The sequence below is a fragment of the Pristis pectinata genome, chromosome 8, assembly GCF_009764475.1.
Source record: "Pristis pectinata isolate sPriPec2 chromosome 8, sPriPec2.1.pri, whole genome shotgun sequence".
Taxonomy (NCBI): domain Eukaryota; kingdom Metazoa; phylum Chordata; class Chondrichthyes; order Rhinopristiformes; family Pristidae; genus Pristis; species Pristis pectinata.
In genome coordinates this window covers 50478151-50493550 of record NC_067412.1, presented here as the reverse complement: position 1 = coordinate 50493550, position 15400 = coordinate 50478151, and the positions used below count along the sequence as shown (strand labels likewise).

The window sequence follows — 15400 nt, the reverse complement described above, 5'->3', positions numbered from 1 at the left end:
TTACCTATGATGTTGATGTTGGGGATGCAAAACCAATCAAACAACACCCATATCGAATGAATGTGGAAAAAAGTAAACTTGTTGATCAGGAAATCAAATACATGTTGGAAAATGATATTATTAGACATTCTACTTCAAATTGGAGTTCGCCCTGTGTTATTGTACCTAAACCTGATGGAACTGTTAGATTTTGCACAGATTACAGGAAAGTGAATGCTGTAACAAAGTCAGATGCTTACCCTATTCCTAGGGTGGATGATTGCATAGACAGAGTGGGAAAGGCAAAATTTCTTACAAAGATTGACCTATTAAAAGGGTACTGGTGTGTTCCATTAACAGATAGAGGAAGGGAGATTTCAGCCTTTGTAACCCCTTCTGGATTGTATGAATACAATGTTTTGCCATTTGGAATGAAAAATGCTCCAGCAACATTTCAAAGAATGATTAATTCAGTGATTCATGGGTTAAAACATACAGATGCCTACATTGACGACTTAGTGACTGGGAATGATACTTGGGAAGATCACATCTCTGCGTTAGAAAGGTTGTTTGAAAGACTTTCCAAGGCTAACCTTACAGTTAACTTGGCTAAAAGTGAATTTGGCCATGCCACTGTGACGTATCTTGGTTATGTTGTAGGTCAAGGCAAGCAAGCTCCTGTTCAGGCAAAAGTTCAAGCAATATCTGAGTTCCCTATTCCCACAGGTACGAGGACTGTTAGAAGATTTTTGGGAATGGTTGGATATTATCGAAAATTTTGTAAAAATTTTGCTGATATTGCTCTTCCCCTAACTAATCTTCAGAAGAAGGGAGTAAAGTTTGTTTGGACAGATTCTTGTCAAGAAGCATTTGAGAAGCTGAAAGCCATTTTATGCTACCATCCTGTGCTCAGAACACCTGACTTTGAAAAGCCATTTTCATTAGCAGTAGATGCCAGTGATGAAGCTGCAGGAGCTGTGTTGTTGCAGAAGGGTGACCTTGATGATATTGACCATCCTGTAGCTTACTTTTCAAAGAAATTTAATGAGCATCAAAAGAATTATTCCACCATAGAGAAAGAATTACTGTCGCTTGTTTTAGCCTTGCAACATTTCAGTGTATATGTTTGCACCGCTCAGAAACCATTGACTGTGTATACAGATCATAACCCATTGGTGTTTCTGAGCCGAGTCAAAAACAAGAACAGAAGGCTGTTAAACTGGAGTTTAATTTTGCAAGAGTTTGATCTCATGATAACTCACATTAAAGGCAAAGATAATGTGATTGCTGATTGTCTTTCCCGATGTTAAATGGGAAACATGTATCTATACTAATCTGATAGTCTGTAGTTGTGTAGCGTGATAATTATTAACATTACTAACTCTATGCGCGGTTAAAATTTTCTTGGGAAAATTTTTTTTTTAGGTGGGAGGTGTTACGGACTCAGTGAAAGTCCCTTTAAGATAGAGAGTGTGTGTGTATGTGTGTGTGGGGCGTGCTTACGTCAATAGAAGATAAAGGACGTAATGACGTTGTTGAAGAAGTCAGAAGAAGAAGAAGAGAGAGAGAGAAGGGAGAGAGACACCAGCCTGCTTGTTTTCTCTATCGATGGATGAGAAACAATAACTGTGTTTGCCACTGAAATCCATGTATGGAAGTTGGAAGTAATCCGGTGGAGTTCACTTTGTTGCTGACCTGTAGAAGGAAACAGGTATTTGTATGTGGACGACCACGGTTCGGATGCTTTTCGGGGTGAGGAAGTCACTACCGAGTAAACACTGAAGTGTCGTTTGGGTTCCATCGTGGAACATTTGGATTTCGTATGTACTCTCTCTATGTTTTTCTACATCTACATCTTATCTTCAGACAACGGTGGTTGTTGAAGAAGCCCTTGCTCATATTTCACCTTATGGCTTGCGGAACTGAACTTTAAGAACCATTCAGGAACTGGGAGTTTTGGACTTTGTCACACACACACACAAAGAGTTTAGTTTTGGGGTTAACGTTCGAGGTTTAACATTCTTGAATTCTAACATACTAACATTTTTACTTTTATTTTACGTATTATCATAAGTAGTGATTAATAAAATAGTTTTTAACACTGAATCATGCTCAGTGTGTTTCTTTTGTTGCTGGTTTGTGACAGTCACACCAAATGTTCAATCAGATAGATGGGTAACAGCCAGGAGGGACAGGCAGGTAGTGCAGGATCCTCCTGTGGCTGTTCCCCTCTCAACTAAGTGTACTGTTTTGGATACTGTAGGAGGGGTTAGCCTCTCAGAAGAAAATGACAGTGAAGCCATGACTGGCTCTGTCATACAGCAGGGTAGGTAAGAATGAGGCAAACAATAGTGATAGAGGACTCTTTAATCAGTGGCACAGATAGGCATTTCTGTGGCTGCAAACAAGACTAAAGGATGGGCTTGCCTCCCTAGTGCCAGAGTCAAGGATGCATGGGCATTCTAAAAGGGGAGGGAAAGCAGCCGGAGTACCATATTGGAATTAATGACATAGGCAGGAATTGAGATGAGGTCAGGCAAAGAGAATTTAGGGAGTTAGATAGTAAGTTAAAAAGCAGGGCATCGAGGGTTGCGATCTCAGGATTGCCTCCTGTGCCACGTGGAATAGGAAGATAGTACATTTACATGCATGGCTAAGAAGCTAGTGCAGGAACAAGGGCTTCAGATACATAGATCATTGCTCTTCCAGGGCTGGTGGGACATGTATAAGAAAGACAGGTTGCAGCTAAAGTGGAGGGGACCAATATCCTCGCTGGGAGGTTTGTGAGTGATTCTCAGGGGAGTTTAAATTAGCATGGCGGGGGGTTGGGAATCAGAACAGTAGGTCAGTGGAGGGATTGAGGGGAAGGTAAAGGTGAGGTCAAGTAAGGCTGAAAGGAAGGTCAGGCAGTGTTAAATTAATGAACACGTTGGGGCTGATGGCAGAAATGTATTTATTTCAATGTAAGGAGGATTATGGTTAAGGCAGATGAACTTTGGGTCTAGATTAATACATGAAACTACGAAGTTATAGCCATTGTAGAGACATGATTGAGAGAAGGGCAGGACTGGTAATTCAATGTTCCAGCATTAAGATGTTTCAGATGGAGAGAGATGTAAAAGAGGTGGAGGAGTGGCACTCCTGATCAGGGAGAATGTCATAGCAGCACAGAGAGAGAGAGAGAGAGGGCATCCTGGAGGGCTCATCCAGTGAGCCAATATGGGTAGAGCTCAGGGATAAGAAAGGTGCAGTCACTATGATGAGGTTATACTATAGCCCTCTCAGTAGCTATTGGGAGATAGAGGAACAGATATGCAGACAGAATATGGAAAGATATAAAAGCAACAGGAAAGTTGTAGTCGGTGACTTTTATGTCCCCAGTATTGACTGCAACTCCTTTAGTGCCAGAGGAGGCAGGATTTGTTAGGTGCATTCAGGAGGGTTTCTTGACACTGTATGTAGATAATCCAAGCAAGGAAGAGGCCATACTAGACCTTGTATTGGGAAATGAGCCTGGCCAAGTGTTTGGAGTTTCAATGGAACAGCAGTGAACTCAACTCCGTAAGTTTTAAAAAAGTTATGGATAAGGATAAGACTGGACCTTGGGGAAAAGTGCCTAATGGTAGGCTGATCCAGAAGATTAATGCAAATGGGATCCATGGAGACTTGGTATATTGGATTCAAAATTGGCTTGTCTAGAGAATGAGAGAGCTTGGACAAGTTTAGATTGTTTTTACTGGAGCGTCGGAGGCTGAGAGTCGACCTGATAGACGTGAATAAAAATGTGATAGGCAAAGATAGAGTAGACAGCCAGAGCCTTTCTCCCAGGGTGGAAATGTCAAATACTAGAGGTCATAGATTCAAGGTGAGAGGGGGAAAGTTTAAAGGACATTTACGAAGCAAATGTTTTACACAGAGAGTGGTAGGTGCCTGGGATGCACTGTCAAGGGAAGTGGTGGAAGCAGATATGATAGTAACATTTATGAGGCATTTAGACAGAGATATGAACAGGCAGGGAATGGAGCGATGTAGAACATGTGCAGGCAGATGGGATTAGTTTGGATTGGCATCATGATCGACACAGACATCATGGGTAGAAGGGCCTGTTCCTGTGCTGCACTGTTCTATGTTCTTTGTTTCTACTAACTGCCAGACTTGGCTTCCCCAAGTGAGATCATTGGGCAAGTGAAGTGGAAGTACAACCAGTTTTCAAAGGAGAGGGGAAGCTAACAAGTTACTGTATTATGAAAAGTGTGGAATAGCCTAAGTTGATCAGCAAATCCATTGCATCTTTCATTGCTTCCTAAACTTGTTGACTGTGTACATCAATGGTTGCTTGAGATTGCAAGATAAAACTGCTTTGGATCAACAAATTCTACCATTCTATGCTGCTGAGACAATCTGAATCTGATAGATTTGATCTGAAAATAGTCAAACCTAAATCACTTCAACAACTGTAATTCACTAACAGGTATAACCAGTACTCATAAACATTCATCGAAGATTACTCAATTTACCATCTCAATGAAATCAGCCATCCATAAAATCCATAATTATAGTCTGGTGTTTTGTCATTTAGAGACTTAAAAGTTCAGCACCAGGATGCAGAGCAGCAATTCTGATGGGAAGTGATATTCAGGCCCTGAAGTGCCAGTTGAAATTGTGGTTGGATTATATTGGGCTGACCTTGATGATGAATAATGGGCTAGAGTATCTGAAGACTGACAGATCAGTCATTAAACCTTGTCCTAAGATACGAAATGTTCAAATCTTCAAGGGACAGGAATTTGCATTATTTATAGATTCATAGAGTTCACGCAACATGGAAAAGGCCTTTGAGAGTAACTCATCCATGCCAGCCAAGATGCCTAACTATGCTAATCTTATTTGCTTGCATTTAGCCTATATTCCTCTAAACCTTTCCTATCCATGTACCTGTCTAAATGTCTTTTAAACATTGCAATTTTACCTGTCTCTACCACTTCTTTTTGGCAGTTCTTTCCAGATATTCACAACCCTCTTTGTGAAAAAATGTCCCTCAGATTCCCTTAAAATCTTTCCCCTCTCAACTTAAACCTATGCGTTGTAGTTTTAGACCCCTCTACCCTGAGAAAAAGACTGTGTGCATTCACCTTATCTATGCCCCTCAGAATTTTATTGGAATTGGAATATTATTGACACATGGACCAAGATGCAGTGAAAAACTTAGTTTTACAAGCCAGCCATTCAGATTATTTCAAAGCACATTGAGGTAGTACAAGGGAAAAGCAATAACAGAATGCAGAATATAGTGCTACAGTTACAGTTACAAAGAAAGTGTAATGCAGGTAGACAATGAGGCACAAGGGCCATGACAAGGTAGATTGTGGGGTCAAAAGTTCATCATTAATGTACAAAAGGTATGTTCAAGTGTCTTATATCAGTGGGATAGAAACTGTCCTTAAGCCTGGTGAAGATTTTCCATCTTCTGCCGGATGGAAGGAGGGAGAAGAGAGAATGTCCAAGGTGAGTTGGGTCTTTGAGTATGCCAGCTTCTTTTCTAAGGCAGCAAGAAGTGTAGAGACTATGGAAGGGAGGTTGGTTTTCATGATGGACTGAGCTGTGTCCACGCTCTCTGCAATTTCTTGCAGTCTTGGACAGAGCAGTTACCATACCAAGCTGTGATGCAACTGAGTAGGATGCTTTCAATGGTGCACCTATAAAGGTTGATCAGGGTCAATGGGGACATGACAAATTTTCTTATCCATCTGAGGACGTAGATATACTGATATGGTTACTTGGCCATAACATCTACGTGGTTGGACAAGTCCTTGGTGATGTTTATGTCTAGGAACTTGAAGCTCTCAACCGTCTCACCACTTCAGCACCATTGATACAAACAGGGACATCTGCTCTGCCCCATTTCATTGATTTTGAAATTTGTTTTGTTTTGTTGATATTGAGGGAGAGGTTGTTGTCTTGACACTATGCCACTAGATTCTCTATATCCTTCCTGTTCTCCATATGGTTGTTATTTGAGAATGGGCCCACTACAGTGGTGTCATCTGCTTGTAGATTGAGTTAGGGCAGAATCTGGCCACATGGTCATGAGTGTATAGGGAGTAGAGTAGGGGGCTGAGGACGCAGCCTTGTGGGGCACCAGTGTTGAGGATAATCATGGCAAGGGTGTTGCTGCCCATCCTTACTGATTGCGGTCTGTTGGTCAGGAAAACAAGGATCCAGTGGCAAAGGGAGGTGCTGAGTCCTAGGTCTAGGAGTTTGGAGATGAGTTTGTTTGGGATTATGGTATTGAAGGTGGAGCTGTAGTCAATAAATATGAGTCTGACATAGGTGTCTTTGTTATCCAGATGTTCCAGAGATGAGTGTAGGGCCAGGGAGATGGCATCTGCCATGGACCTGTTTCAGTGGTAGGCGAATTACAGTGAGTTGAGGTTGCCCAGGAGGCTGGAGTTGATGCGTGCCATACCCAGCCTCTCAAAGCACTCATGATGGTGGATGTCAGAGCTCCTGGGCAATCATCATTAAGGCATGTTACCCTGTTTTTCTTTGGTACCAGAATGGTAGTGGTTTTCCTGAAGCAGCTAGGAACCTCCGATTGGAATAGGGAGAGTTTAAAAAATGTCTGTAAATACTCCTGCCAGCTGATCTGCACAGGATCTAAGGACACAGCTGGGGATTCCATCCAGGCCAAACACTTTCCATGGGTTCACTCTCCAGAAGACTGATCTGTCATCTGCAACTGTGACTGTGGATACAGGTGCATTGGAGGCTGTGTGGGCTGGTGATGACATTTCATTGCCCTTCTGTTCAAAACATGAATAGAATACACTGAGCCCATTAGGTAGGGATACTTTGTTATAGGGAAAGAAGTTTGTTAGCGTGTTCAGTGACAAACCAAACCTCCTTAACCTCCTAAGAAAGTATAGGCACTGGCGTGCTTTCCTTATGATCGCATCTATGTGCTGGGCCCATGACAGGTCATCCGATATGTTAACACCCAGGAATTTAAAGGTCTGACCCTCTCCACCACTGATCCCCTAATGTAGACTGACGCATGTTCACCCCCCCCCCTTCCCATTCCTGAAGTCAACAATCTATTTCCTATATTATAATATATAAAATTAATCTATTTCCTCAGACCAGCACAGTACAACTTTCTGTATTGGACCTGTATTGGATGCTGAGGGGTGACCTTATAAACCTCTATCAGGTCAGCCCTCAGCCTCCTTCACTCCAAGGAAAACAATCCCAGCCTATCCAATCTTTCGTTGTAACTCAAGCCCTCCTGTTCAGGAAAAATCCTTGTGAATCTTTTCTACATCCTTCTCACTTAATCACATTCTTCCTATAGCATGGCAACCAGGGCTGCACACAACACTCCAAGTGAGGCCTAACTAACGATTTGTACAACTGTAAAATGACATGCCAACTCCTATACTCAATGCCATGGCCAACAAAGGCAAGCATACCATACATCATCTTCACCACTCTGCCACTTTCATGGAACTACGTTGCTCAATTATCATTCAGTGTATTGCATAGAGCTTTTGGTTCACATTAAAACAATGTAAATTCCCTTACCTTTGATTCCTAGTTTCTTTTTCTCTCTTAATCCTATTATTCATATTATTTCTTTATTCTTTCAGTCTAAATAATGATGTACATTCTATCAAGGGAGTGCTGCAAAAATTCACCAGACAGGTTCCTGGGATGGCAGATCTGCCATATGAGCAGAGATTGAGTAGGCTAGGCCTCTCTCCGATAGAGTTCAGGAAGAATGAGAGGTGACATCACAGAGATATACAAAATACTTACAGGGCTCAACAGGGTAGACATAAGGTAGATGTTTCCACTTGCTAAGGAGCCTAGAACCAGGAATCACAAACTTAAAATGAGGCATCTGCCATTCAGGACTGAAATGAAGAGAAATTTCTTCACTTGTAGGATGTGAATCTTTGGGATTCTTTACCTTGGGGAGCTATGGTGGTTGAGACAGTGATTGCATCCAAAATAGATATTTCTAGAGATGAAAGGATCAACAGAGGGCCAGAACATTATGATTAAGGTAAAAGATCACATGATCTTAGTGGAGCAGGCTCAGGGGGCCAAATGGTCTATTCCTGCTCCCATTTCTTATGCTCTAATGTAACACTAGATCTTGACTTGAATTTATCCTGTCTAATTCATGCTTCTTCCTTGACATTCTTGTCTCTTTCTAAACTATTAATTATTTTTGATTTAAAGATACATACTTGTCTCCTACTGTTGTCTCATTATTCCATTAACAGATTGCACTTCCAAGAATAGATGAACTGAAAATGCAGAAAGAAATCTAACAAGGCCCTATTCCATGAATATTCAACACACATTAGACTAGAGACTGCAGGTACCTGACTGAGCAACCTCCGAAACTGACTTGTCTTGTATGTGAGCCATGTGTCCAAGGACGGAGAAGATGGCAAATCCAGCAAACACACTCGTAGCAGAATTTACGACACAGACAGTGATGGTGTCTCTGTAACAGTTGTTGTGGAATTTGTTGTAGGAAGATAGGGTTATTAAGCTACCCCAGCCCACAGAGAAGGAAAAGAAAATTTGAGTTGCAGCATCTTTCCAGACCTAGTGAAAAAAAGATAGAATCAGTCAGCATTGGGAAGTTTCACTTGAACTCAGTCAATGGATAAAATGATGTTCACAAACATGGAAAGGGTTGGTTGCACTGCTCAACAGAGAACCAGCAGAATGAAACTCCATTGGTCATTAGAACCTCACATTAACAGTCATCATCCTGTCTTCCATTCTACTAATTCCTATACAGGATTCCATCTTTTTCCCCTCAAAAATGTAACTTAGTGGATGCAGAGTCAGTGAGAACTATTACCAAAAACTAGAACAAATAAAAGTTTTGCACTGTTGAATTAAAATGTTAAATCTTAATCAAAAAATACCTTGTCAAAACATTTATTGTGGATTGCAAAGAAATGGCTACATTTTTGATTTAACATTATGGGTTTCTTAAATGGAATAAAAATCCAGAGAGGCTAAAGAAGTCACAGACTTGATACCAGCTACTATTCATTTTACAAAATCAGATGTCCAAAAATTTTAGTCAGGCCACAGTAAAAGGCCACAGCGCCTTCAGGCTAAGTGAAGACATCCAAAACTTGCTGTCCATTCTGCTGTAAACTTCACAAAATGGCTTTAATATCCCAACACATTGAATGACAATAAATCCTCCTCCTACTGCAGATTTGAACTAAAATTTCCATAGAAAGTTTTTATCACTTTTATAAGTACATCATTGTCCTTTTAGTAACCTAATACATATTAAACACTTCCTGGGACTGGAAATTAACTGTCATAAATGAGGAACAGGCTTTTAATTTCCTTTCTTGTTACAATTAAGTCTTTTTCTTTACAAAATCTCTTCTGCACTTTCTTGAAGCACTGTTCCTGATAGGTCTTTATTTCTCTTCCTGTAGATGAGATAACATTGAATTTACCCAAACTACATCACTCACCCTTCTCAGTCCCTGAACTGCTAAATTGACAATCCTTCAGTCTGACTAGGTGACTCTAGTCAGACTGAAGGATTGTCAATTTAGCAGACTAGGACTATTGCTTCTCTTTTTCACACAGAGGATTGCATTGTTTCCCTCTCCCACACAGTGACTCTTCAGACAAAATACCACCAATATTGAAACAGGTCAGGCAAAGGGAAGTAATAGTGAGCACTACTGGCTGCCACTGCAAACATTGGACCAATACTTAGCCCATAAATTGATGAGGCTAGTTGCCGAAGAAAACTTCTATGAAATTTGTTTCAGAAGGAAGGAAGCTTCATGAAGACAATATCATTGCATCATGTCCTATAGCTTCCTATCTCATCCAGCACCATCCTATTTCTTCTCTTTCCATCACAGCCCCTTCCTGTCCCTCCCTCAGTGCTGACACTGAGATGGTAAAGACCATAAAGTAAATCAGTAAAAATCATCAAAAAGCAAGAGTAATGAATACTACTCATTCTATAAAATTTGAGTGTAATGATTGATATTAATTTTCTCATAAGAACACAAAAGTGCACAAAGATTTTAAATTACATTTCCCAAGCATATTGAAAATGCTAAAGTGAAACATGAAAAACAAAATATTGAAAAATACACATGAAGTTTAGTAGATTATCCTGGTGAGTTTACCTGAGCATCTGCCAGCCTTGAGAAGTCTGATTGGTTTCCAATATAGAACTCAATCCCTTTAAGGGATCCCTCCAGGGTCAGTCCTCGGATCAGAAGTATGGTCAGAACCACATAAGGGAATATTGCAGTAAAATAAACCACCTGGCCATGGAGAGCAGATTGTTAGGTTTTTCAGAATTTCTGATGCAATATTTACAGTTTTAAATGGCAAGTAGATGCCAAGGAAATAGGATCGTGTGCACTTACAACCTGTCCCTCATCACCTCCAATATCTCTTTACCTTCCAGTTACTGACCATCCATCGCCACAGGTCTACAACATCTCTCTCCATACTCTCCAACCCTTGACCACAAAGGGCTCTGATGTCTTGCACCCCAACAACCCCCTACCATCCCCTCCTTTGCTTCTCCATGTTTGACCATACTCACCTCCTCCTTCCTGCCCTAATCATTACCATGGTCTAATGCCCACCCTCTCCATCACTCCCTCTTGCCCCTCCTATCCTGGCCAATCCACTTGACCCCTGGACTCATCATAAAAAAGAATTACCTGCCAGTATGTTTTCACCTAAGAAACTGCAACACTCATTTGGGTTGTAGCAGATGGCCAATACCTGAAACATTCATTGTACCTTGCTGCTGTGCCTGTCTAGCACAGCCATTCCAGTATACTCAGATTTCCAGGCCATTGTGGTGAAAAATATTCAACTTCTCACATGTGGTTCAGAAGTTAGATATCACTTTAAACAAGAAATGCTCATGATTCAAGGAACTTGCACTCCACATAAACTCACAAACCTTGGGATAAACGAAGGCATTTAAAAATTGATTTATATATTCTAGCCATATGTCATAAAAATCTTCATTATGTTAGCAGAGTTTTTAACATATTTATTATCAATTACTTTTACCTTTCCCGAAGATTTGATTCCTTTAGATAACGCAGCCCCAATGATCAGCCAGGTCAAAAGCAGACAGAGAGCTAAATGCCAGACTATCTCTCCCGTCTCATCAATTGAATTTGACCGGCGTAAAACCTCTTTACTAAATATTGACAACAGAAAATACTGCATATGAGAATACTGTACGTTAGACATACTGGTGTCAGATACATAACAAAAAAGGAATTTAGTTAAATATGCAGATATAAAATATACTGATTAATGTCTGAATTGTCTTCTTGATATTGTTCAACATGATCGCCACTGCCAGATAGTTTCTCTGTAGATTAGAGATCTACATAGATTAGACATAACTCTATGTTAAATTGTTATGTATTAAAATGAGTTATTTCGTTCCAAGATAATGCAATACATTTTATGTTCCTTTGGCTAGATCTCTTTTTTGAAGAACAAGTAAATAAAAACAATCTTCAATGAAGTTTTCAGTGCAAATTATTGTTAAGGTAATCTGTAGTGTTGGAAACCAGGGCACTACTGATATTGATGGACCATCAGGACTGATGTTAATTTGGAACGTATGGAGCATATGAAAGACCCTCTGGATTGATGTTATTTGGAACAAATGGTATCTGTATCAAAATCAAACAGTTCTTCCCTTGTTAAACAGGACATTCAATCATCTAGCTGCCTGAGGAGGAAACAACTATTACAGCAGTATATGTTACAGATGTAGCTGCATGTGGCAATTCACTTACTCCCAGTATTGCTCACTTGGGCCCTGGTGAGGAATGTGGATTTCTGATCCATTGGAGCAAGTCTTATTGTTTGCAAGCAGCCATGTTGTATTAACAATTTCAAAATATCCATCATCCATAATGAGATTACAAAGAGGATCTAGAAAATATGGGATATAGTTTAGTACTAATAATTCTTTGGGAACATGTCTTCCAATCATTTGTAGTCTTACAGTCAGGGGTACAGTTATATTCTGTCTGAATCAGTCCATTTCATGTAATTACAGAAGTGAAGCTGCAAATGAGTTAGAACAGAGGTATCACCTACATACTCTGTTCACAGCACAGCCCAATAGTGGTAGTTGTAATGGTAGTTGTTTAACCACATTCTGAAGTACCAGAGGGTGGTCCGGGTCAGGAATTCACTGCCTGAAAGGGCAGAAGAGGCAGAAACCCTCATCACATTAAAACAGTACTTGGATGTGTACTTGAAAAGCCAAGAGCTGCAGGGGCTACATGCTGGAAGGTGGGATTAGCTTGGGTAGGTCTTTTCCAACTAGCAAGGACACGATCAACCAAATAGCCTGCTGTGTAAATCTTCCAATATTCAATAAACAGTTCCCTCAAGGATTATATTGGAAGTACTCAGGGATTCAGAGGTAAAGAGAGTTATTTGACCTTCCTTGACTGGGCTGCTGCTTTGAAAGAGCTTATTGACTGTAACCTTGTTTTCTATTAAGTATCCACCCGCCTAAACTTTAAATTTATTCATGGAATCATCTTCTACCAGCTTTTAAGGAAGGAGGGAGCAAAACAAAGAAATGTCGGGGGCATTAACTAACCTTTATTCCATCTTCATTACGGATGACACAATAAATGGAGGGGAACCAAGGTTCTAATAACAGTAGGGAATATCAAGTGATTAATATCAATAAAAAGAAAGTCCTGGGGAAATTGAGGGGACTAAAACTGGACAAATCCCCCAGACATGCATTCAAATCAGTTCTAAATCTCTGTCCCCAGATACATTTGTGATAATTGACTAAAAACTTTCAGATTCTGACAGAGCACCAGCAAATGGGAAAATAGGAAATTTAACACTGCCATTGATCAAAAGAGAAGATGTAGAGAATGGTGGATGAATGATAATTTTGATGGGATAATACTATGGGTCTTCCACTGGTCAGTGGGAATATGTAGGGAAATCACAGATAGGTGTAGGAATAATAGAGTTGTAATAGTAGGTGATTTTAATTTCCCTGTTATTGACTGGGACTGCCATAGAGTCAAGGGATTAGATGCTGCAGAATTTGTTAAGTGTATCCAGGAAAATTTTCTGAAGCAATTAAATATGATCCCAACTAGAGAGTGGCTACACTCAACCTCCTCTCAGGAAACGAGAGGGGGCAAGTGGCTGACATGACAGTGTGAGAACACTTTGGGATCAGTGGCCATTATTCATAAAATAAAGTAAAATAAAATAAAATAGAGGGCTATGGGTAAGCCTAGTAATTTCTAGGGTAGGGACATGTTTGGCACAGCTTTGTGGGCCAAAGGGCCTGAATTGTGCTGTAGTTTTTCTGTGTTCTATGTTCTATTATTCTATTAGTCTCAAGATGGTTATGGAAAAAGATAAGACAGGTCCACAGGTTAAAGTCTTAAAATGAGGCAATACTAATTTTGATTGCATTAGACAGGGACTTGCAAAGGTTGATTGGGAGAGGGTGTTAGCAGGCAAAGGACATCTGGCAAGAGGGATGCTTTTAAAAGTAAGTTAGGAAGAATTCAGGGCCAGCAAGTTCCTATTAGAGTGAAGGGTAAGGCTGGCAGGATTAGGGAATCCTGGTTGATGAGGGATATTGAGGCTCTGGTTAGGAAAAAAGGGGGCATATGTCAGGTTTAGGCAGCTGGGATTAAATGAATTGATTAAGGAGTATAAGGAATGTAGGAGCACACTTAGGAAGGAAATTAGAAGGGCAAAAATGGGACATGAGATATTCTTGGCAGACAATCTAAAGGAGAACCCTAAAAGATTCTAGAAGTAAGTTAAGAGCAAAAGGGTAACTAGGGAGAGGGTGGATCCCCTCAAGGAGCAGTGTGGTGATCTATGTATGAAGCCATGAGAGTTGGGCAAGGTCAAAAATGAGAATTTTGGATTGAATGGAAAATGAATAGTCTGTGAACATAGTTTATAAATAGAAATTAGCTCAGTACCTCTGGGACTCCTGCTGCAGGTTTCGTCAGCACCCCACCAGCTGAAGCAGTCTGCCCACGGCAGGGGGGACTGGAAAGAGGCAAACAAGTAGAACAGGCTGTAGCCAACGATACAGCTGTAGGAAATACTGCCAACAAAAGCCAGGAGGACCATAGTGATTCCCACACCTTAAATTGAACAGGGAACAGACATTTAGATTAGGAGCTCTTGGAATACACCCAGTCACAAGTGTTCAGTTGATCATTGAAACCAATTGCCTGTTGCAACTTATGGTCACACTCTAAAAAACAAACTGCCAAAATGATACACCTGCTGGAAATGTTACTGCTGTAGATCACTCTGGACTGTGAGTCAACAATGCTGTTACATAAGTAGATGAGTGGAATACATGCACATAATTTGTGATTTAGCATGAGTAACAGCGCATACCATAAACGGGAGGGAGTTAACTACATACATTTTATAGTCACCAAGAGTAATGCAGAATAGGCAGATCATGATGTCTCATTTGACCCTATGCTGCTGCTTTGGAATGCAATACTCTGGTTAACCCCTTCCATGTATTACTGCTGAAGGGATTTTTGAAGGGATCACGAACTATTTACACAGTACCTGCTGATTTTCTTCTGGTTGCTGTTGTGATTCCACAAGTATTGTGTGCTTCTAGGATTGGTTCAGGTTTAAGGACTTTTAGAGAGATTAGCATGCCAGGTGCAGAAGAGAACTTGATGACTTACAATTTTTATAAGAACGGCTTACTGTTGGCTATGGGTATACTCCCTGCAAGGGAGCATCACTGGCAAAATGAACAGAGGAATTACAGCTGAAAGAGGAAGGACAGATAGAAAGACTCCAAGTAGGAGGTCATATCAGCCCTGGGGGGTTCATGGAGTAATTTTCTTCCCTGAACCACAGCAAGAGACTTTGTATGCAAGGTCTGCATTCCATGAATGATACCTTCATTGAACTCTGCCAACTACAAGAAGGGAAATGATGCATTGGCAATGGCTGTCGATGTGATTGTGGCAGGATTTAGAGATCATTGAAGATAACTACACCATCTTGCACATCTTTAGGTATGCCTTTTCACTTTTTCACAAATAAGGTAATCTGTTCAAAGCTGACTTCATTCTCTCTTTCCAGAGACCAGCAGCTAGAAAGGCATGCAGTTTTATTTCAACAGCAGGCTTCCCCAGTGTACAAGATGCTATTGACCACAAGCATATTAATATACAAATAATGCAAGTCAACTTTTCCCAATACTAGAACCTGAAGAGGCTGGCGAATTAATAACAACAAGCAAAGATATGTCAGATTTGTTGAACATTTGCATCAGTCTTCACCATGGAAGACATTGTCATTGCCCTTAAGATAT

At 40.5% G+C, this 15400-nt stretch overlaps 1 protein-coding gene across 2 annotated transcripts in view; it reads right to left on the bottom strand.

The window, feature by feature from the left end:
- LOC127573554 (sodium- and chloride-dependent neutral and basic amino acid transporter B(0+)-like) overlaps positions 1 to 15400 on the bottom strand; it is a 66884-nt gene that overhangs the window by 35440 nt on the left and 16044 nt on the right. For both annotated transcript variants that reach the window (XM_052021896.1, XM_052021894.1), the window contains exons 2-6: positions 14025 to 14192; positions 11832 to 11970; positions 11086 to 11218; positions 10176 to 10316; positions 8370 to 8598 (exon numbers count right to left, since the gene is read on the bottom strand). In XM_052021896.1, coding sequence (XP_051877856.1) covers positions 8370 to 8598; positions 10176 to 10316; positions 11086 to 11218; positions 11832 to 11970; positions 14025 to 14178 — 796 coding nt within the window. In that variant the 5' untranslated portion in view covers positions 14179 to 14192. The remainder of the gene's footprint in view (positions 1 to 8369; positions 8599 to 10175; positions 10317 to 11085; positions 11219 to 11831; positions 11971 to 14024; positions 14193 to 15400) is intronic.